The sequence below is a fragment of the Camelus dromedarius genome, chromosome 31, assembly GCF_036321535.1.
Source record: "Camelus dromedarius isolate mCamDro1 chromosome 31, mCamDro1.pat, whole genome shotgun sequence".
Taxonomy (NCBI): Eukaryota; Metazoa; Chordata; class Mammalia; order Artiodactyla; family Camelidae; genus Camelus; species Camelus dromedarius.
Window position 1 is genome coordinate 17679795 of NC_087466.1, and position 23615 is coordinate 17703409.

The window sequence follows — 23615 nt, forward strand, 5'->3', positions numbered from 1 at the left end:
CCTTCCCGCCCTCCCTTCCTCCTCTTTCTTATCCTCCTTCTCCTTCCTCTTCTCCCCACCCCCCTCTTAAATATCAGGGTTGTGAAGGGCTGTCCTGTGCATTGCAGGATTTTTAGCAGCATTCCTGGCCACTACATGCCATACATACGTGTGTCGGTTTATAACACCCTATTGCATTCTTTTTAATGGTTGCATAGTATTCCATCCATGGATGGGTGAACTGTAACTTATTTAACCACTCTACTGGGTGAGCATTTCAGTCGTTTCCAGTTCCACCATCCTCCCACTTTCACCTTTGACCCTCGAATAAATTTTTCTCTGAAGGACCCACCTCCACAAGAAAGACTATAGACTCAAGGTGTGTAACTGAAACTGTGGATAATCTTTAGTTAAATCCATTTCACCTGTAACGTGCCATCACTAATCAAGGTTGCTTTAATTATTGCTGCAAAAGACTGGGTTGTTCTCCAAACTGCAGGTAGCCTAGACAATAAGATGTCTGCCTGAGCTGTTTCCCAAGAACTTGGAGTCAGCTGCATCCACTTCAGCTGAGCCAGGAGTCAGCAATGTCTAGCTCCAGCTAGGCTGGTTAACACTGGATGGAAACAGCGACCCTTCAACTGGGCATGCACGAGGGAGACTCGGTGACCTCTTGAACGTGCAGAGCACTGTAGCTGAGTTAAGCCAGTGCACAGACCAATGATCACCGCACCTTTTCCCAATCACTGCTTCCCGCGCTCCCCACGCCGCAGACCACCCTTCTTTTTTTCTTTATTCTGTAAGTACCCCGAGCGCCTTGCTTTTGGGGAGGCGGGAGTTGAGATTTGTTCTCCCACCTCCTCTCCTTGCTTGGCTGCCTCGCGAATAACCCTTCTCTGCGCTGCAAACCTCGGCATCTCAGCATCTGGCTTGCCACACATCGCGAAACACGAAACCTGGTTCAGTGACATATCCATTTGGCGACAACCGAGGTGTTACCCAGTGGACCTGATGGGCCCAGGAGGCTCAGAAAGAAGGGGAAACTGGGGCTTGGCACCGCGGACCCTCTCCTGCACACGCTTCCTAGCAACTTGCGCAGATCCGGGGAGAAAGAGAACTCACCTTCATCCAACTTGTCACTAAAGGGGTCAGCCCCGAGCACCGGGGGGGTGACCTTGATGGGTTCTGCAAGCTTGAGGAGGGCGGAGCCGCCCCAGAAGGGGTTGATGAAGGGTGGCGGGATATCGGCCTCTGCCACTTCCATATCCAGGATCCGCTTGTAGGATTCTAACAGCAGCAGGTCATTGGTCTTCTTTTCAATGATGGCTGGAAAAAAACAAGTAGAACCAAGACGGCTGCCAACAGCCCTGGGTCCCGGGGGAGCGAAACGTGGCGCCCCCTGCTGGAGAGGAAGGGAAGGACAGGGAGCGGGGGCGGGTCCTGAGATCCTGCAAGAACAAGGGCTTTCTCTTGGGTTACACCGCGCGTTCGCAAAGAGGGCAGTATCACCCACAGGGGGCACAACTTGGTTCTTGAGCAGAACAATCTCTTTAGTGGACAAGGCACAGATATGCATACAGGACATAAACAGTTACATGGTGTATATGGACAGTATTAAAATTCCTCGAGGAGGGGCAGGTAGGAAAAGAGCGTCTAAATGGTTCCTTAGGGGGCAGTCATGAAAAGAAGACTGAGAAACACTGGGTTCTACCAAAAATTAGCGGAGCCATGGGCAAGCTCCACCTTAAACGGCTGATTTGTTTTTTTCCTCAGTGCTTTCCCTGAGTTTGAGGGAGCTGTCCTTCCCACTGTGCTTCATGCAGCCCAAGCCCTGGGCAATGAGTACCTCATGAGCTTCCCCGACTGACACCACTTCACTAATGTTGTCACAACCCATTGCTGGGGGAACTAAGCACATCCTGTGTGACCCCCACCCCCACCCCCAGGAGAGAACCCCTGGAAGCTTTCTCCTGGGTTCCTCCAGACTTCACCCCATGCCCCCCCTTTCCTTTGCTGATTTTGCTTTGTATCCTGCTATAACAAATCATAGCCATGAATATGACTCTCTGCTGAACCCGTGAGCCTGCCAAGTGAATCCCTGAAACTAGTGGGCAGGAGGTACTGGGACTCTCCCAAACACAGATTGTGTTAAGAACCTTAGGTTTCATTCTAAGAACAGTGGAAGCCTTTCATCTTAAATTGCCGTGATCTCTGTAGGTGCATCCTGCCCCTCTATCCTGAGCTCAAGAACTATGCCTGGAAACGTGTGTTACAGTTAACAGGCATTTGCTACATGCCAGGCATTGCTTTGAGCACTTTATTTCTTCCTTTCCAGTCTGTATGCCTTTTGTCTCTTTTTACTGCCTTATTGCGTTAGCTAGGACCACCAACACAATACTGAAGAGGAGTTATAAGAGCAGGAATCCTTGCCTTGTTCCTGGTCTTAGAAGAAAAGCATTGTTTTTTCACCATTAAGTATGAGGTTAGCTGTAGCTGTTTTTACAGATGCCCTTTATCAGGTAAGAAAGTTTCCTTCTAGTTTTAGCTTGTTGGGAGTTTTTATCATGAGTGGATGTTGAATTTTGTCAAATACCTCTTCTGCATCTATTGAGATGATCATGTGTTTTTCCCCTAAGAACTACTCATTTATTTAACACCCCCCAAAAACGTCATGAGGTAGATTCTGGGTTTACCCCTCTTTTTTTTTTTGGATGAAAAAACTGAAGCACAGAGAGGTTCAGAAAGTTGCCCAAAGTCACACAGCTAACAAGAATAGAACCAAGATTTAAACCCAAGCAGGCCGGCTCTAGTGCCCACATGCTTCACCACCAGGCTCACTACCTCCTACTGGCACAAGTCCTCGTGCCTTGTCACAGGGAGCCCTGGAAATCATTGCTCAGAGTCTAGCGGGCGCCGGCATAACTCACCGAGGTACTGCGGGAGGTTGGTATCTGTGATTTTCCCCATCTCCCCTAACTGCACCAGGATCTTGGTGGCATCACAATCTATCTTCTTAAACAGATTCTCCACCGAGTTCTTGAGATACTCCAAGGTCTTGCTGATCTCCTTGTAGTTGTTCTCGTACAAATCTGCCTCCTCCTTGGTCTTCTTTAGCTTCTCCTGGTGGCAGACCCCAGTTCCCATCCAGGTCAGCCTGGCCGCCACCCTGGCCTCAGCCCACTATGAGGACTTTCAGTGGGGATGAGGAGGGCTTGGGACCCTCCGGGGCCAGAGTCTCCAAGCTGCCGGTTTTCAAACCTCTAATGGGGGTGCAAGATGAATTTAATGGGCTTCAATCTACATTTTAAAAAAATGAAATAAAATAGAACAGAAAAGGAAGAGAAAATACTAGGATGCATTGCAGGTAGTGAGGGTAAATACTGCTTAAGGTAAGTTTTGTTTCACTTACACACGTGCAGGTGTGTCTACATGTGTACTGGATTACAGTGTTTTCAGAAAGCTGGTGACTCATTTTTTAAAAATTGTGGTCCACAGGAGGAAACACATTTTACATTGCTGCCTAATACATGCATACATACATGTGTGTATTTATCTAATCAAATGAAATTAAAGTTCACAAATCGATTTTCTTTTTGTGTGTTCTAATATATTCTATGCTGTTCTGTTCTGTTCTGTCTTGTTATTTTTAAATGCTGATTGCAATCCAACAAACCAGTTTCACCAGTTTAAATCACATTGCTAGAGCCCAGTGGTTCTCAAAGTGGGTGCCCAGGACCAGCAGCATCAGCTTCACGAGGTTGGGGGGGGGGGCTTGTTAGAAATGCAAATTCTTGGGCTCCAGTCCAGACTGATTGAACCAGGGCTCTGGGGGTGGGCCCAGCAACCTGTGTTTTAGTGGACCTCCAGGTGATTCTGACTCATGATAAAGTATGAGAACCCTCTGTGATTTGGGCTTCACATTGGTATCACCTGGGAGTGTTAAACTATTTGCTGCCCAGACCCCAGCCTCAGAGATTCAGACATCTTGGTCTGGGATGCAGCCTGGGCATCGGGAATTTGAAAGCCTCCAAGGCGATTCTGACTTGCAGCCCAGCCTGAGCATCGCTGCTCGGGGATGAGGGCTTCAACCGCTGCCTCTCCCTCTGAGTTCTCAGCTTGCAAAGGTGACCTGGGCCCTGAAAGGACCAGCCCCATCCACACAGTCTCTGTGCCATCCCAAATAAGGATCCCAAAGGGCCCTCTCCACACCCACATTTTCCAGGTGAGGAAACTGAGGCTCTGAGGAACACAGCCAGGAGAGGGAAGACATGATTTGTAATGTCTCTCAACCACCACCAGGCAGCTTCCTCTGTCCCAGCCACTGGAATATTCAGTTCCCGGGGCTGCATGTCCTCATATGACAGCAAGAGCTGCCCTCTCCTTCTAAAGGTGCACTAGAAGATCACATGCTTAAAAAAAATTATTAAAGCCTGATATGGGTATTTATTTTTTGACCGTTTATCATCAGAAGTGACACCTGTCATACTTAAACTCTAAGTATTACCCATTTCTTGCTCCTCTTGCAGCTTCACGAAGCATGGGGATGACCTCTCCATAGCTTGTTTTTTTTTTGGGGGGGGTAGGGGGAGGAGGTAATTAGGTTTAAAAGCCTGATGTCATGTTGATATCACATATCCAGCACCTAAAATGTTCCAGCCATTTTATACACATCATCTTAACTGCTCACAATGGCCCCAGTTTTCAGATGACGAATATTTGAGGTCAGAGAAGAAAAGTGAAATTGTATTCAGCCCCCCTGAGTTGTCTAAATACCTGACCTTGGGCTCAGCTCTACTTGGGCAATTATTTAGTAATAAGGAGATGGTAATTTGAGGCTTTACTGACTTCTGTGGAAAACAGCAACAATAATTATAGCTGCATTTACAGCTCTGCCCTGCAGGGTGCCATGCGTGTAATGCATGATTTTATTCAAACTGCACAGTCCTACAAAGTGAGTCAATTATTATCCCCGTATTGTAGGTGAGAAAACTGAGGCTCAGAGAGGTTAAGTCACTTTGTCAAAGTCACACAGCTAGGAAGCAACACTTCTGAGAGTCATACCCAAGTGTTTGTTCCCAAGGCCTGATTGCTTAACTCCTGTGCAAAACTCTCCTGTTAATCCTACCACCGATCCCACCACTTCTCCCAGAGGGGATGGTGAAATGGAGGATGAGTGGAAAGGTTCCAAGAACAGAGGAGGCAGAAGTGACCTTTAGCAGGGGGTAAGAAAAGTGGGCTCTCATGATTACAATTAAATTCTCTTAGAGTATTTGCATTTGAAAAGAGGCCTCTAGGATTCATGCTAAAGCCAAAGGAACAAAGAGCTGCTGGCGGACTTCAGGCAGAGGTGGGGGAGATGCTGGCAGTGCCTGGTTGGCCTCCCCAGGCTGTGTCCCTCTTTAGGCTTTCAAAACCCTGAGATGCAGAGCAGCACCAGTCCCAATCCGAAGGAAGCATTCGGATGCTGGATGGCCTTGAGCTGAGAATATGGGACCCCAGGCATGTGTCCAGCCTGGGGAGGGTCTCCCTGGACTTGAACCCTGCCAAGAGTCTATATTCCCCAGTCCCGGGTCCTGGGAGAGGTGGCTGAGCCAGAGAGGTTCAATGGGTAGCTTGTGCTTTGCTGCCCTCCAGTGGCCGACCAGAGAATGGCACCACCATCCCTGTTGATCATCTGCATGCCAAGAACAGAAATAAGTCACAGAGAAAAGAAGGGATGTGACCCGGGAGTGCAGTTCCTGGGCCAGGAACTACTGGATTAGAACAGGGCTTTGTAGTCAAGCTCTCTGGGCTTATGTCTTTGTCAGACATTTGCTATCCATTCTCCCCTTAAGCCTTAATAACAAAACGCTGACTGTATTTGGTGCCAGCTAAAAGTTGTATTTCCAACCCTGCTTTGCAATAGGGATGGCCAGTGAGATGTAAATACAGAAGTCATAAGACCTTTTAATCTGGCTAACTCAGTTAGTAAGGCCTTTTTTCACTTTCCCATTTTGTTCCTGCTTGGAATGTATCTGTGATGGCTGGACCATTGGCAGCCATTATACAACCCAGAGGCATCCTTGGGAATGTAAGCCACACACTAAAGATGGCAAAACAGAAAGGAGGAGCCTGGCCTACTGATGATGTCATGACCAGCCTTGAAGTGCTTATCTCCAGACTCATGTATTAACAAAGTAGAGAAACTTCTATCTTGCTTTGGCCACTGTTATTTTGGGTCACTGTTATTAGCAGCTGAATACAATGCAAAGCTCATATAGTATCCCAGCTCCATGATGTTGGGCTTTACCTCTCTGAACCTCACTTTCCTCATCTGTAAAATGGAAAGATCACAGCACTTATTTCATAGGGCTGTTGTGGGCTTTCAATGAGACAGTGCAAACAAACCACTTAGCCTAGTGCCTGGTCTATAGTAGTTGCTCAAGAAATGTTTGTAATTACTATTATTGATTGAGAACAGGCCACAGCCAGGAAAAGGGGGAGAGAGAAGAAAAGACTGAGGCAGAGATCTATCTGGAATTTGCTAGTCTAGGATGAAGCTACAGGCACAAGGGCCTGGGATAGGCTTCCTGAAGTGGCGGAGTCTTTAAAAATGGACTAAGAAGGCCCTGATGGACAAAATTCTGCAGCACCATCTATAGCAGAGGCTGCCTGTGACAAAGTGTCAGGACATGTCAAGACATGATCCAGGTCAGTAGTCATGGGGCAGGTATCCTGCTCCTCCTGAGAATCAACTGACAGGTGGCCTGACAGGCAACAGCGACTCCCGCGTACCTCCCTCCCTCCCTCCCCACCGCCGTCTTACCTCCAGCTCTGTCAGGATGGAGTGGTTGTCATCATGGGACGATTTCTGCTGGGATCGCAACTGGATGATCTCATTCTGCTCAGGAGAGAACCAGACCATAAGGAAAAGTGAGTGCTCCCCTCCCCACCACACCTAGAAACGTGCCATCGCCTCGAGGAGGTGATGAGGATTTAAATGACCCATTTCGAGGAGCCCCAGAACCCCCAGGCCTCTCTTATGCCCATGAAGTTTCTTTCTGATGATTCTTTTTTTTTTTTTTTTTTTTTGATGATTCTTAATTAAAAGGAGAATGAGGGCAGCAGAGGGTGGGTGGTTCTTCCCTTCTGGGGAACTGCCTATAGTCAATAGAATTTGCTGCAACGGCAGCAATGTCCTATCTGCACCGTCCGGGACTATAGCCACCAGCCACACGTGGGCATGGAGCACTTGCAATGTGCCTATTTCCACTAATGAATGAATTTTTAAATTTAATTTAAATTAAACGTAAATCTCCTCCTACGTGCCTGGTGGCCACCATAATGGATAGGCAGCTCCAGAGCAGAGGTTCTCAAACGTTGGCACGAATCAGAATCGCCTGGGGGTTTGTGAAAACACAGATGGATGGGGCCCACCCCAGAGATGCTGATCCAGGAGGTCTGGGTGGGGCCCAAGAATCTGCATTTCTCACAAGTTCCCAGGAGATGCTGCTGCTGCTGGTCCAGGGACCAGGCTTGAGAACTCCTGGGCTAGAACAGTATGTCCAAATATAAAAGGCACACACCTTTCGATGGGGGCAATTTCATCTCTAGGAACCTGTCCTTTGGAAATAGTGGGACACGTGGGCAAAGGGGGCCACTCAAGGTTGTCTTTTGTGTTATTATTTATAATGCTCCCCACCCCATTAGGGACAGACCAAATATCTACTGGTAGGGGATTGGTTAAATAAATGATGGTACATTTATGTCACAGGGGGAAAGAGTCTCAAATAAAAATATGGTTTAAATGCAGGTTCCTGGCCTGTTCTCAGCGCACCTAGGTTTTGTAGGTATGGAATAGGGCCCGAAATAATCGGCTGTTTGACAAGCATTTTGTGGTACCACTACAGAGCATCAGGGTCTCCAGAAACCACTAAAAAGAACACAGAGGATGTTGGCAGGTGTCTATGATGAATTGTTGGGAGAAAATGTTTACAAAACAGCACGAAATTCTTAGTATAATCCCAGTACTGTAAGTGGGCATCTGGGTGTGTGTGTGTCTGTGTGTGTGTGTGTGTGTGCGCGCGCGCGTGCTTGTGCGTGCAGGCACATGCTTGGGGACACACTGTCTTCATAAGCAATGTCACCAAAACATTAATGGACATTATCTCCGAGTGGTGATATTTTAGTGACCTGTACCTTTTCTTTATATTTTTCTGAATTACATTCTCCCACAGTTCTGCAACTTAAAAAAAGAGCTCAGCCTATAATGAAAAAGAATCTGAAAAAAAAGATGCATAAGTATAATAAACTAACACAACATTGTAAATCAACTGTACTTCAATTAAAAAGAGAGAGAGAGAGAACTCAAAAGCTACTATTCTGGTCCAAACAGCATTCTAAAGATGGGGAAACTGAAGCCCAGAGGAGGCAGGTACTCGCCCATCCTTCATCAGACACACTCGTCCTAATGCCAGAGGCAGGTTGTGTAGCTAAGAGAGGGCACCACCAAGATGAATGAGACAGATCAAGGCCAATTCAGTTCAGGAAACATTTCCCAGTCAGGTCACTTTCCGACTGACGTGCTCGCATCCCTCTGCTCTAGCTGTTCTCTGTCATTGCACTGGGATTAGTAAGGTGCTCCCCCCCCCCCCGGAAAATGAGAATTCAGGATCCTGCCCACTCCCAGGTCCCAAATGAACCAATCCTTCCATCCTCTTCCTTCCCATCTTTTGCCCCTCGAAAACCTTTCCTGCAATACTGAAGATTGCCACCAGAGGGTAGTGGTGAGACGCCTAAAGAAGGGATCGCAAACCCAAAGGCCAGCAGGGCTCCGTCGGCCTCAGACCGCTTGGCCTCTGAGAAGCAAATCAGACCCAGCGGGTCTCAGCTGCGGATGAGGGCGAGTGTGGCCTGACTGGCTTAAAGGGGCAGCCGCACTCAGCTGCCCGCGGGAAAGTGGGCCGGAGTTATCAGATCTGATTTTCCAAGAGAAACCAGAAATCCATTTTCACGTGGAATGACCTGATTTTTAAAATGTTGGCAACTAACGAATTTTAAAACTTGGGTATGAGGAAGACCAAGCAACAGAAGAATGAAGGCTGCATTCATCCAGTTTATGGCCTCCAACCCCACCTCTCTAGGGCGGGAGAAGTCAGATATTAGAATTCTAATTGCTTTTAACTTAAACAAAACAAAACAAAACAAAACAAAACAAAACAAAACAAAACAAAACAAAACCTTTATCCTAATTTGAGCAGAGGTGCCCCAAGAAGGCAAAATATAAGGTCCCAGGCACCCCCTCCAATCACCTATCCCACCCCACCCCCACCCCCTTCACCCAGGACCGCTCCATTTCATCTGTTTTGTAAGCTGGTGTCTCCCCATAACCTGGGTTTAAACAAAAAGTCCTGTAGCTTTTTAATAAAAGTTTGGAAACTACTGCTCCAGTCCAAGGATGTCATTCTGCAGATGGGGAGACTGGAGCCCAGAGAGGGCGGGAGTTTGACCATCTTTCCTCAGACACACTTGTCCTCATACCAGAGACAGGCTGTGCAGCTAAAGCAGAAAGGAGGGTTCCCTCAAGGTGACTGGGAAGGTCAAGGTCAATTACTGTTGGGGAGCCATTTCCTGGTGACTTCCACTGTGTGTGTGCAGGGCCGTCCTGGGCTTTGGGAAGGCAGCGGGTATATAAGAGGGTGCCTGTCCTCTGAAGATGGACTTCCAGAAGAGAGGCAGAGGCAGAAGCTCCTCTCCCCTCTGCCCTCCAGCTGGGCTTGGACCCAGCCAGTGGGAGATGCCAGCTGGAGACTGGACAGTGGAGGGAGGGTGAGGGTGTGCGTACGCATACTTGTCCCCCCTCTTGACAGGTCACTAGTTTGGCCACATGCCTCCAGGAAAGACACACAGACAGCCTTCTCCACACCGCTGTCTCCTGATTCCAGACACTCCTCCCTCCGCTCACAGGTTCTGGAGCTCAGCTGTGCTGTTCTGCACTCTTCCTTCTTAATTTCCTTAGGCTTTTGTAAATTGGCCCTTTTTAAAAAACCCTCAATTTACCCATTTTGGACGTGCCATCTGTTTGCCATTACAGCCCTGACAGGACCACCTCCATTTCCACGTGCCACCTGTGCTATTACTATCACTATTACCATCTATTAGTTTCTTCAAATTGACCACATTATTATTATGTTTATCATTATTTGTTTACTGTTAATACTTATCACCACTAAGGAATCATCTCCATTGACTCACCATGCTCTGCAGGCTATATTTTTCCTAATCCTTATTAAAAGTAGTTCATCACCGGGGGAGGGTACAGCTCAGCAGTAGAGCCCGTGCTTAGGAGGCACAAGGTCCTGGGTTCAATCCCCAGTGCCTCCATTAAAAAAAAATTAGTTCATCACTAGCAAATTAAAATGTTTTCACCTGTATTCTAGCTACTGTGGACTTGGCCATGGCCCCACACTCAGGAAGCAGTGACACTGCAAAAGGAAGTGTCTCCCCTTGTCATATAAACAGAGAGCAGGGACCTCAGAGGGAAGTGCAATGAATTCCCAGAGGAGGTGACATTTGTGCAGGGTCAGGACTAATGAGCAGTATTTCTAAAAAAAAATCAGGGGGTGGGGAGGCCTCAGAGGAGGGAAATGCAGGGGCAGTTGGGATGGGCAGCTGCCGAGAGTGCCCTGGGGGTTGTGATGGGAACTGAGCTGTAAGGGGCAGGTTGCAGCCAAATTTTGAAGGGACTAGAGTGTCACACCAAGGAGTTTAGACTCTCTCCTGTGCAGACAGTCCCAAAGGCTGTTTATGTGTGTCCAGGGGAGTAAGTAGCCCCGGGGAGCCAATTAAGTTTGGGAAATTACGGGTTCAACAAAGGTAAACGGGTTCTTTACTGCAGGACTTGTCAGAGCCTTGACTATGCTCATGTATCTTAAGTCTCTACAAGATGCATTGACCATCTCTCCTCAATTCTGTGAAGCTGTTGATTAACAGAGGTCAGCAAGCTTTTAAGGCAAAGGGCCAAACAGTTGCTATTTCGGGCTTTGCAGGCTACAGACGGTCTGCCTTGCATACGCTTCTCTTTTTCTTATAACCCTTTAAAAATGTGAAAAGCCATTCTTAGCTCATGGGTTATACAAAATCAGGCCAAAGGCCACATCTGGCGATGGCTATAGTTTACTAAACTCTGGATTATAAAATGTACTGTGGATTCTGAATGTCACTTACTGGGGGTGAGGGGCCATGAACACATTAACTGTATGTATCCATTGAAAGACAAATACCGATTTCAGGAAGGTTAAAATGTCGGCGGGGGAGAACCCTAGGAGAACACGGTGTTTCCCAGACTGATCTGACTCGAGGCCCTTTTTCCTGCAGAGCATCTCAAGGAGTGGTCTGAGGATCCCGCTGTGGGGAAGGCTGCTGTGGGAACGGCTGGGCCCCTGTCCAGGAGAGAAGAGGTGCCCCAACCTGGATCCTCTCCGTCTTCTTGTGCATCATCTCCATGTCGTTGTTGAGCTCCGTGACATACGTGAACCGAGCGAAGTTCTTCTCCTCCTTGGCCAGAAACTCCTCAATGAGCTGATTCAGGTTCCCATTCTTCGTCAGCTTCAGCAGCCGGAGGTGAGCCACCTCGTAGCTCTCAAAACTCTCGCTCTTGTTCTTCTTCCCTTGCTGCTTTGTCTTGAGAGCTAGAAAAGGAGGAACCACAACGATGCATCGGAAAGGAGAGCTGCTCAGAGCAGCACCAGGCGAAGGGATGCGCCAGGCGGCGGGATGCGCCCGCATCGTTATCACTGCACCTCCGGGAGGGGCTCGACTTTCCCAGAGACGGGACGGGCAGGAGCCTCCTTCTTTCGCCGTTTCACAAATATCTAACTGAGCGTCTGCTACGTGCCAGACACTGCACTGGGCTCTGTGGATACAACATCCTTGTCCTACGGAGCTTTTGTGGAGGAATTGGCCACAAAGAGAAAAGAAAAAGAGACATCCAAGTAAGAAAAAGAAATCCAGTAATTACCATTGTGGCCCCTGCAATGGAGGAGATGTAAAAGGTGCTGTGATGGGGAGGGGGTGGGGGGAGCTGGGTGGCCAGGGGAGGCTTCTCCAAGGAGGTGAAAAAATGAGCAGGATGAGGGCCAAGGAAGCCCTGTTGGCAGAGGGCCTTAGGCAGGCTCAGAGCTTGGCAAATTCAAGGAATTAGAATCAGGAAAGGTCTCCAAGACTTGTTCTCCAGCCTGATACATGCAACAGCCCCACTTCTCCTGAACCCAGTCTTGTCTCTCTGATTTGGCCTCCACAGGTGATCAGAAGGGTCCCTCTAGGTCTTCTTAGGCACCCCTAAGAAGGGGTGTGTGGCTCCCCACTGTCCTTGGGATGAAGCTGAAGTTTCTCTGCATCATTTAAGATCTGGTCCCCTCTACCCCTCAGTGCCTTGTCACTGTCAGAGGCAGTCACCACTCTGCCTAAATCCCCTGTTGACTTCTCACCACACTTACAATCAATGCTGAGCTCCCCTGTGCAGCCTACAAGGGCCTCTGTGATCTGACTCCTTCACCAACTCCAATCTCATCTCCTACTACTCTCCTGCTGGCATCAACTGATTCCAGCCACACTGGCCTCCTCTCTGTTCTAGAAAGATGCCAACCTCACTCCCACCTCAGGGCCTTTGCATTTGCAGTTCCCTCTGCCTGGGATGCGCTTCTCCCAGGACTCCACGTGGCTGGTTCCCTTGTGTCATTCAAGTCTCTGCCCAAATGTCACCTCCTCTGAGAGGCCCACCCTGACCACCTAGATAAAGCAGCCCCTGGTCACTCTGTCAATTACCCTGTTCTGTTGTCTTCATCACGCTCACGGGCTCCTAAGAGATCAAAGTCTGCATTTGCCTATTTGTTGTCTTCCCTGACGGGAGGTCAGCTCCGGGAGGGCAGGATCTCTGTCTTATTCCCTGCTGTCTCCCGACACACAGCCTGGTTCCTGGCACACAGTCAGTCCCGCAGGAGTAGCCTCTGCCTTCAGACAGAACCTTCAGAGTTTTCTCCAGTTTCGCCTCTGTGCTCCACTAAGCACATTCCTGCCTCTGGGCCTTTGTTTCTGCCTGGATTCCTCACCCTCACAACTGGATTTTTTTTCATCCTTTAGATCACAGCCTGAACACCTCCTCCTCAGAGACCCTCCTCGGCCCCCCTATCCAAGAGAGGTCCCCCAGTTACCTTTCCTTCTCAACCCCTTGTTTTCTTCCTTCAAAGGTTCTATTACAACTTGAAGTGTTTGTATTTGTCTATTTGCTTGTTTTTTCTGTCTCCACATGAGGAACGTAAACTCCATGACATCAGTGCTTAACATTGTCTTGGTCACTACTCCATTTCCGGTCCCCAACATGGTGCCCACTTCAGGGTAGGCAATCATTAAAATGTGTTGGAAGACTAGGAATGCATCAGCTGGATGGATGAAGGAAGGAAGTAACTGATCCTGAAGAACATACCCCTGCAGAGTCACAGGCAGAGCTGTTTGAAACAGGAGGAGCCTGGAGGCTGGGAGAGACAATGGAAGCTGCTAGAGGGAATGTGATGGGGGAGATGATAGGCCTGAGCCAGTGAGAAGAGGAAAGATGGATGCACGATTCAACAGGGGTGTCAGAGAATGAGAGGAACTCCTGACTGACTCCACAGTTTGGGTCTTCGATGCTTAGTGGAATCTTGAGGCTGCTCAGTGGATTAGGATAAAGAAGAGGATGGTAGTAGGGACCTCAGGCTTTGGGGGACAAACACATTCGGGATGGGGTCCTGGATCTGTTACTTACATTGCAGAAGACCTTGGCTGTATCCATGTACCCACTCTGAGCTGCAATGTCCTCACCTGTCAACTGGGGGTATTAATAATAATGTCTGCCTTTTGGAGATATTGTGAGGGCTAAATGGAACTCATGCATGCCAAACATGGAGAATGGAAGCTGGCATGAGCCTGTGGCTCAATAAAAGGATGGAAGGATGGATGAATTGGTAGATGGAGGATGGAGGGATGGAGAGATGGATGGGTGGAGGAGGGATGGGTGGATGATGGATGGAGGGTTGGAAAGATGGATGGGTGAAGGATGGAAGGATGAATGAATGGATGGATGGAGGATGGAAGGATGGGTGGATGGAGGATGAAGGGATGGAGAGATGGATGGATGGAGGATGGAAGGATGGAGGGATAAGTGGACAGAAGATCCAAAGGTGGTTTTTGTTATATTCGAGAGTGACAGTTGGGGTTTCTTAGAAACACACTTCTAACCATACAGTCCCAAATGATAAGGCAGGAAGAGACAGAAGGGGCTGAAAGAACAAAGAACAAATGCAGCTGCACAGGGGGCTCTCTAAAGAGCTCAGATCTTTCGATCTGTTCAGGAGAGAGTTAACATAGCAGCCCTGAGACTGCTCTCCCCTTAGAAAGGGCTGCTTGCAAGGCTGGCCCTTGGCCTTCATCTGGGACCTTAAATGGTAAACAGTTCCCTATACTGACATAAAACTATCCGTAGATGGTCAGAGTGGCTGCTGTGCCTAGACTGTACAGATGGTGTGGCTTACGCCGAACACCTGCCTTCCTTCTGGGGGGCTGGAATTGTGGTGTGTGCTAGGGACAGATGCGTACGTGACCAGCCCCAGTAGGAATCTTGGGCACCGAGTCTCTAATGGGCTCCCAGGCAGACAGCTCTTCACATGTGCTGTCGTAAGTGGACGCTGGAGGAACTAAACGTGTCTTACGTGACTCCCCTGGCAGAATATCCCAGAAGCTCGGGCCTGGTTTCCTTTAGATTTCACCGCACGCACCTTTCATCTTTGCCGATTTTTCTGTGTCGCTACATCACAGCCACGTGTGCAACCACATGCTGGGTCCTGTGAGTCCTCCTAGAGAATCACCAAACCTGGGGGAGGTCTCGGGGACCCTGACACACGAGTTCCTCCTCTAAACAATGGAAGCAGAGCCACAAAGTGAGGATACATTCTGCAGGTTTCGAGTGGCAGATGAAACACAAGGCACCCAGTTAAATTTGAATTTCAGATGAACAATATATTTTTAAAGGTATAAATATGTCCCAATTGTAGATAAAGCACAAATAATTTTTTAGTATAAGTATGTCTCAAACTACTGCATGGGACTATAATTTTATTGTTTATCTGAAATTTTTAACTAGGCATCTTGTATTTTGATTTGCTAAATTTGGTGACCCTACTAACAGGAGACTTGGGCACTGTCAGTTGAGAGAGAGAGAAAGAGAACCTGGACAGTGTTACCTTCTTCCTCTTCGGCCTGTTCCTCAAACTCAGTACGATCATTCAGCTTGATGAGCAGGAAGGACTTGAGCTTGGTTTTGTGAGCATAGAGACGCTCCAGCTCTCGGATCTCCAGGTTGTACTGAGAGATGTCCTTCTGCTGGCGGTCCTTCATGGCCGCCATTCGAGCCATGGCTTCCAGCCTGGGCAGGTGGGACAAGAGGCTGAGTGTCCAGAGGCTCCTTGCTTCCCCTCCCCTCTCCCCACCTCTCCCTACCAGTCCAGACGGACTTCCTGCCTGGTCAATGACCATCACTTCTTTTAATCATGACATTTCTGGGAGTGGAGGAACATCCCTCCTTACCTGAACGACAGGAGCTGACAGCTCTAGACCACCCCCAGGAAGTGGTTTCCCATCACCATCATTATCACCACCACCATCACCATCATCACGATTACCATCAGCATCACCACTTGTCAAATACTGTCCCGGACACTCCCTTATGTACATATATCATTTACTCCTCACTACCACCCAAAGAGGTCCTACAACAATGTGGTAGTGATGGGGCCAGTGTTCAAACCTAGATCTCTCTGACTCCAAAATGTGTACTCATCACAGCTAAACTGTATGCCTCTTGCCCCTCTGGGTGTGAAGGCAGGAGACAGTCCTGACTGAGATGGCCCTTGGGCTAGAGGCAGGGGCACCTGGAGGAGATGGCAGAGTGTAGGGGTTTGAATCTCATCTCCATCATATCTGCCATTTACCTGAATCTCAGGTCAGTATTTCGGCTTCTTTAAGCCTCCATTTCCTGGTCTGTAAAATGGGGATAATAACTCCTAGGGCTGTTGTGAGGGTTGAAATACTACCCAGAGCATCTAGCATCATGCTTGGCAGACGCACAATCAGTGCCCAGAGTCAGTATGATGATGATTTAAGGTTCCCGATGACATAAGCACAGGGGGTAGAGGTGGCCCAGAGCAGAAAGCTCAGCAGGGGGCTAAGAGACATTGTTGCCCCAGGGTCTCCCGAGCCCACCTCTGGTCGTAGGCCTGCGCAGACTGCTCAATGGCCACATTCATTGTTTTCTTCTGCATCAACAGGCGCCAATGGAGCTGCTGGTAGACGTTGTCATAAGCAGCCTTCTCATACTGCAGGTCCTCAATCTCCTTCCGGAGCCTAGCGTTGGTGGTCAGCAACTTGTCAAAGTGTACAGTGACCTATGAGGAGGGCAGTGCTTCACGACAAGGCCCACTCTGGGGGCATGAGTCAAGCTTCCAGAAGGCAGCCAGAGGGTTGAAAGGTCTTCCCCTCACCTCCCACCGCACACCCACAGAGCAATGGTTGGAGGCGGGGTGAGAGGCTTGAGTTGGCTACCAATTAGCTAAGTGGCCTTTGACAAGTTCTTTTATCCTGGATTTCAAGTTTATCAACTGGTTTTATGCCTAACTTCTAGTTTTCAGCAATTACAAGGGAGAGAAGAACAAGCTAAGTGACACCATGAGGGAACAATCAGCCAAGTCTTGGATCACGGCATATTCTGGAACCCTGAAATAACCTTTAGAGACAGCTCCCTAATCAACTACAAGGCACAGCCAGACCTGGTTAGGGAAGAGGAGAAAGGGGACCAGTCTGAGATAACAAAAAGCAGACCGCTAAGAAATGAAAGAGGGGACATTACTACAGACCTTACAGAAATAAGAATTATAAGGGAATATAGTAGGAACAACTATATACCAACAAATTAAGATAAACTTAGATGAAATGGACAAATTCCTAGAAAGAAGCAAACTACTGAACTGACTCAGGAAGAAACAGAAAATCTGAACAGACCTGTCAAAAAAAGCAGACCTCTGTGGACAAGTCATCATGAAAGCATGCATGCGTTTATTAATTCATTCAATCAACAGATGCTTGCTGAGCACCTACTCTGAGCCTCACACTGTGCCAGGCATCATGATTCTTAAACCAAGGGGACTTCAGCCTCACTGGAGTTGTTAAGAAAGTGCAGATGCCTGGGGCCAAGCCCTGGAAGTTCTGATTCAGTGAATTTGGAGGAGACCCAGGAATCTGCATTTTAACACACATCCTAGGCATGGCTGCATATCACCGTATCTGGATATTTAAAAGACATGGCCCTGCCCTTGGGCAGCTTTCAGGCTACTGAGGGAATGCAGAGAGAGGTCAGGTCCAGTTAGCTTCAACCATGGCTGGTTAAAGCCTGGTAGTCAGTTCTGGGAAAGAGCTTTCCTCTTAGTAATAGTAAGGCTTTCCTCCTAATCAATGCACTCTCCTCTCCTGGCTTGTGTTGTAAGAGTGACAATTTCACAAGTCAGACTGGAATGTGTGGTGTGTACTTGCCCAGCATTCCTTCTCCCCTTCTTTTTGCTTTTCCAGGAGAACCACTTCTCCCCAACTCTCAGTCCACATAGTTAGATAGGGCTGCCCTCCCCTGACTTGAGGTGGGTGGTACAAGGAGATTTATGTGACTTAAGTCCAGGTACTCCATTCTTCCAATCACAATGATCGATTCAGGAGTGAGCACATGACCCAAGTTCGCCCAATGGAAACCCTCGCTGGGACTTGTGATTGAACCCTTAGGAAAGAGACACTTCTCTACCATGCTTGTTCATGTTGTGGGCAGCCCAAGAATGAAATCCACTCCGAGGAGCAATGGAGAAGGCGTCCTAAAGACATGTTTGAAGCACCTAGATCCAGCGATGCCTGAGGCTCAACTTCTCTCTCTGAATTTTTCAATTCTATCACGAATACATTTCCTTTTTTTTTTTTTTTTTGGCTTAAGCCAGTTTGCAATATAGAGAATCCTGCTTAATGCTAAAGTCATTGTAAATTGAAGGTGATCAGGAAACACCAGTTTTCTCTTCACCAAGTTATGCATGTTGATGCCTAATATTTCTTAGAGACACAAACAACTGCCATCAAGAGGCACTGGCTCTAGGAGAAGCATGAGCAGATTGACATAGGGGAGAAGAGTCTAATATTCTGCCTGATGAAAGGTCATATTTGAGCTGCTTCTTGAAAGCAAGCAGGAGTTTTTGAAGCAGGGAAGTATGAACAGGCATCCCAGGAGTGGTTGAGGGGACAAGAGCATGTGCTAAGGTGTGGAGATTGAGAAGGAGAAAGGCTTCTCAGGCCACAGCGGGATAAGAGTGGATGGACACAAGTGGGTGGTAAGTCTAAACAGCTGCCTGGCCCGTGTGCCCACCATCAGTTCACCTTCTCCTGAGTCAACCAATAAAATGGGTATGTTCCGCTAATGGTGTCACAGACATCCCTCTTAGCAAAGGGAAGCAGAGCTATTTCCAGAGCTGCAGAGAACACCTTACATACAAGATTCAAACGGGTTTCCAAAATGTGGATCTGTTTTCGCAGTTTCCGAGGGTTATTGGCCTCCTGCATTTTTGCGAATATTTGTTTTTGGTTTATAATTTTTTTTTCCATCTGAACAATCTGGGGGAAAAAAAGAGAGAGAGGAAAAACCCAGCTGTGTTAATATCTGTATGACTATAAATGCAACAGCTCACTAACTCAAGTGTGCTAAAACAAAAACTGCAGTGTTCTTTCTTTTCCTGGAATTTAATTTCTCTCTTGGGTGTATGCTCAATTCAACTTAATCTTAGCCAGTTTAGGGTAAAATGAGGCAATTTATAGAGTTTTTACTCTCACCAGTGCATGTAAATTTCACCCATCTGTGGGTGAAAATTTCACCTAACCCTAAAGCCTTGGTTTCCGGCAGAAATGGCATGCTCCTCCAAGAAGCCTTCTGTGACCTTGTTTTTATTTTTTTTCATTCTTGCAATGATGGGGACACTAGAGGCACTTAACTGGCAGATGATGAGATGTCACACCCCTGCAACATCTAAGCCATCACCAGACATCCAAGAATTGTCCCCCATCCCTTGTGACTTTCCAGTGCCCCTCTGGATGTTTGGCAGGTGAAAAACCTCTCTATAATTTTCTGTACCAAGAATCAAACTTTTACATACACGGTATTTTTCATTCAGTCCTAATAGACACTTAATTATCCAGGAATGTAGTCACTGTATAAATCAAGAGATGTTTGCTGATTTATTTGGAATTTTACCAAGAGTTGGCTGCTGTTTTGGAAATCATGTTACTGGCACAATCTGGGTCATGTTCTTTGAGTTTTGACTACAACAAGCCCCAATCAGTCTACAGCGTGGAATCTTCAGTGATTCTGCATATGAATAATACTGGCCTCTGAATGCATCTTTTAGACCAGGGGTCTGCAAACTAAGGCCCTGGGCCAAATCTGGCCCACTGCCTGTTTTTACAAAGTTCTATTGGCACAGAGTCATCTGCATTGTCTATGGCTGCTTTCCTGCTAAGAAGGCAGAGTGGAGTAGTTGCATCACAGACCATGCGGCCTGCAAAGCCAAAATATTTCCTCTCAGGCCCTGTGCAGAAGAATTTCCTGGCTCTGGTATTGGTGAGTCAGGCCAGAACATTCACATATTGAAACACATATAATTTTAGTATAAATAACTTCCCTTTATTTCTCCTTTATATTACCGTTAGGGCATCATATTGATTTAAAAGAAGTAAGGGTAAAGGATTACATCATTGATGAATTTCACTTCAGGATTGTAAAGGAGGTATTACAAAATAGTTGCTGTTAAAATAGAGTGTTGGCATTTGAGTGAAAGAAATCGGACGTGAAGTGCACACACTTGACAAGGCCAAATGGCTGAATGGCCCAGTTCCTGTCCTGGAATTGAGATGAGGGAGGTTAAGCGCTTGGAGTGATGAATAGAAAGTTTGTCAGTGAGCTGGAGCAAGGAACCCCGATGCAGAGCTTGGGCTGATGAGTTCTGGGAGCAGCTGCATCTGGGATCTTGTGTCAGCATCTCTGAGTTTTCATTCCCTTCACTTGCCCCCAGGCCTTCAGGAAATTTACACAGCTATGACCATGAAAAAATTGTATACACACACACACACACACACACACACACACATATATACACATGTATATATATATACACACATATATACATATACATACATATACATCATACATACATACTAGGCCTTGCAAATTGTGACCAGGCAGGTGGTATAAAAGAATAAAGTGGGCCAGCTCTAAGATAATATGAGGTGGTAGAAACTGTAGCAAACTAGAGCACGTACACTCTGCCTTAAGGGGCAGCAGCTTGTATCAGTTAGGAACACATGCAACTACAAATTACAGAAAGCCCAACTAAACAGTGGTTTAAACAAATTATAGTTTATCTTTCTTCCATAATACATTGCTGGCTTAAGTTCAGTAACTCAAGGAAGTAAGCACAATATCTCTGTAATTCACCTGGCTGCTCCCTTATAGTCAAAAGATGGCTGCCACTGCACCAGCCTTCACAGTCATGTTCCAGGAAGGAAAGTAGAGGAAACAATATGGATGAAGGGTAAGACCTGTATCTGGAAAGCAAGACTTTCCCTGCCCCGTCCCCCAATAGACTTCTTATGTTTCATTGTCTATCTTTAGCTGCAAGGGAAGATGGGAAATGTAGCTTTTTAGCTGGGTACATGCTCATCCGGAATAAAGTCCAGTGACTTTAGGAAGACACAGAGAATGGGTAAAAGAGTTGGCAGTGTCACCCATAACACTATTTAATTACAGATCCTCCAAGGAAATTCTAGCCTGATGTTGCTAGATGTTCCAGTTTTTTAAAAGAGAAATCAGATATCTAAGTTTTTACATGAAATCTCCCGATTTTTAACACATTAGGCCAAAGCATTCCGGTTGTCAGGCTTAGTCTGTCCTGAAGGTCACAAATCTACTCACATATTTAGGGCCATGGAGGAACCACAGTAAACTGATAAACTGATGAACAATGGTTTTTAGGCAGCAAGAGAAGCAGAAGACAGAAGAATGCTCCAGAACCAGGCAGCTGGCAGAGCTGACAACAGCCAGCACTGTGGCTGACCCATCACAGGTATTCTGGGGCCCCACCCCAGAAGATTGATCCAAGCCAACCATGATAATTCTAACCACTCTTCCTATAATTTATTTATTCCTGGATAGGCAGAACTAAACCAGTTGGAGCCTCTGAGGTGAGAAGGGATGTCTGGTAGGGAAGTGTCTGGAAGAAGTTTTCTCATTCCTAAAAGAAAGTCATAGGAAGACATGGCCTATCTTCTCTGGAGGATATTGTTCTATCTGGATGTGGTGCCTGGAATTGCTGCTGCTCTATTGCCCCCAAGGGACAGAGACAAATACCTTGATAACCTATTTGAGCTGCTGAATCAACCAACCTTGAAGCTCCTATTATCTTTATACTTACTGTTATATGAGATAAAAACATTTTCTTATTGCCAATAACCTACTCAGGGAAGGTGGGCTCTGCCCCAGACCCAAGGGATAAATATCATTGGTCCACATTGAGGGTTGGAAAACTTTTTCTTAAAGGGTCAAACAATAAATTTTTTAGGCTTTGAGGACTGGAAACAAGAGACTATTATGTAGGTATTCATATAACCATTTAAAAAGTAAACTTTTAAGATGTAAAAAACATTCTTCGCTGGAGGGCTGTAAACAAACAGACCAGGCTTGGTGCTTGACCTGTAATCTGTTGCCCTTGGTCTATCCCAAATCAGTCATGGAAATTCCATTTCCCTTTGCCAGTGAGTGGCCAAGAAATGGGCATATACCCTAGCTCTGGCCAATGAGAGAAAACCTGCTGAAAGGATTTTGTGAAATAGTCTCTCTCTTGTAAGAAGACAATATCATGTACGAAAACCTCCCGTCCCTTCTCCATATCTTTGAATATGATTACATGAGAAGTTATACCAGCTACGCTTTTGCAGCCATCTTGTGACCATGAGGGGAAGGCAGACCAAGAGGATTAGAGAGAAGAAGAACAACCCACCACTGTAGAGCTGCTAAACCATCCCTGGGATGGCCTATTTCCAGACAGACATCTTATAACATGAGGAAAAACAAAGCTCTGTTCTTCCAGCTGCTTTCAGTCAAGAAGTCTGTTACTTGCAGCCCAACACGTTCTCAGACAAGATGGTGGCTCAGAAGATCGGGCATCAAGGGAACCACTGGCTCTCACACAAACTGGTGAAGTGTATGAATGCTACTTATGATCAATATTAGCCAGGCTTTAGACTTTAGCATGAACACACGAACACACACACACACACACACACACACACACACTCCCCACCAAATTCCCTAAGAGCAAAAACAAATTGCCTCATCAGCGCTGACAAAGTCAGGTTCAAGTCAGGTTCCTGTTCTACTTTGTTGTCCTCTCCTGTCCTAAGCACCGGCAGCACCCTCAACACAAACCCCCACCAGCTCTCTTATGAAATAAAACAAATGACTTGTTTTAATATGTCCCATATATTAGGCGTGGCATCACCTGCTTTGAAGGGATGCCTGCCCCTGCCTGAGTTGACCCCCAGAGTCCTCGGGCTCCAGTTCCTTGTCAAAGGAAGCCGTGACCTCAGCTCTTGTGATTAAATTCAGAGTCTATTCCCTTTGACACCTTTGTGTCAGATGTTGCTTTTGTGATGCTGAAAGTAATTAGGCTTCAGCCCAGTGGGAGACATTATTCAAGGCTGTGACTGATAGGGGAAATGCATCGCCTACACAAGATGTCCAGCATGAAGGCATCGGCTTATTAATTACTTAGTGAGGCCAAGCAGGCCCCAGTGACAACCCTGCCTCCAGTGAGCCATTAAAAGGATGAAACTCTGGGCATTGTGTGGTGGCAGCAGCAGGAGAGGGTCCTGGGAGCTGCCTGCACGGGGATGGAATTGGGCCAAGAGGGTTTCTGTGTTGGGCAGTGAGTGCCATTTTCTTTGGAGGATTCCTAAACTAGGTTACCTTTCTTAATGTTTCTGAGGATCCATGTCCCCATTTTTCTTCAACTTCCCTCTTCCTTGGCTTTTATTGCCTCCTTCCTCATTCATTCACATATTCACTCATTCATTCATTCATTCATTCATTCATTCATCAATGCTTATTAAACCCCTGCTCTCTGCCAGATGATAACCAAGACAAAGTGGTCCCTGCCCTCAGGGAACTTACAGTCTAGGGCTGGAAACAAGCCAGGAAGCGTGATGCTTTAGGAGCTGGGAGATAGAAGGTATTTTGGATACATGCAGTAGGGGCATCTAGCAGGAGAAGATAAAGGGATGACTATCCAGCAGGAATGGCATTTGAGCTGAGACCTGAAGAGTGAATGGGAGTTCCCCCAAGCAAAGGGGATAGGGCACTCCAGGCAGAGGGAACAGCATGTGCAAAGGCCTGGAAGTGAGAGACAGCAGTGTGGGCCCATGAAGGCAGCCAGTGTGGATGGAACACAGAGGAGGAGGTGGCAGGAGAGAAGGTGGAAGAGGCAGGAGAGGCTGAT

At 47.2% G+C, this 23615-nt stretch overlaps 1 protein-coding gene across 4 annotated transcripts in view; it reads right to left on the reverse strand.

The window, feature by feature from the left end:
- The window catches only part of CCDC63 (coiled-coil domain containing 63), a 47717-nt gene that overhangs the window by 1198 nt on the left and 22904 nt on the right, over nucleotides 1-23615 (reverse strand). For 3 of the 4 annotated variants that reach the window (XM_064481229.1, XM_031442701.2, XM_031442704.2), the window contains 7 exons: nucleotides 18565-18684; nucleotides 16252-16433; nucleotides 15234-15415; nucleotides 11428-11648; nucleotides 6785-6859; nucleotides 2907-3099; nucleotides 81-1305 (listed from right to left, as the gene is read on the reverse strand). In XM_064481229.1, the coding sequence (XP_064337299.1) occupies nucleotides 941-1305; nucleotides 2907-3099; nucleotides 6785-6859; nucleotides 11428-11648; nucleotides 15234-15415; nucleotides 16252-16433; nucleotides 18565-18684 (1338 nt within the window). In that variant the 3' untranslated portion in view covers nucleotides 81-940. Of the gene's footprint in view, nucleotides 1-80; nucleotides 1306-2906; nucleotides 3100-6784; nucleotides 6860-11427; nucleotides 11649-15233; nucleotides 15416-16251; nucleotides 16434-18564; nucleotides 18685-23615 lie in introns of those variants that run through there. The other variant, XM_064481230.1, reaches the window with a different exon arrangement.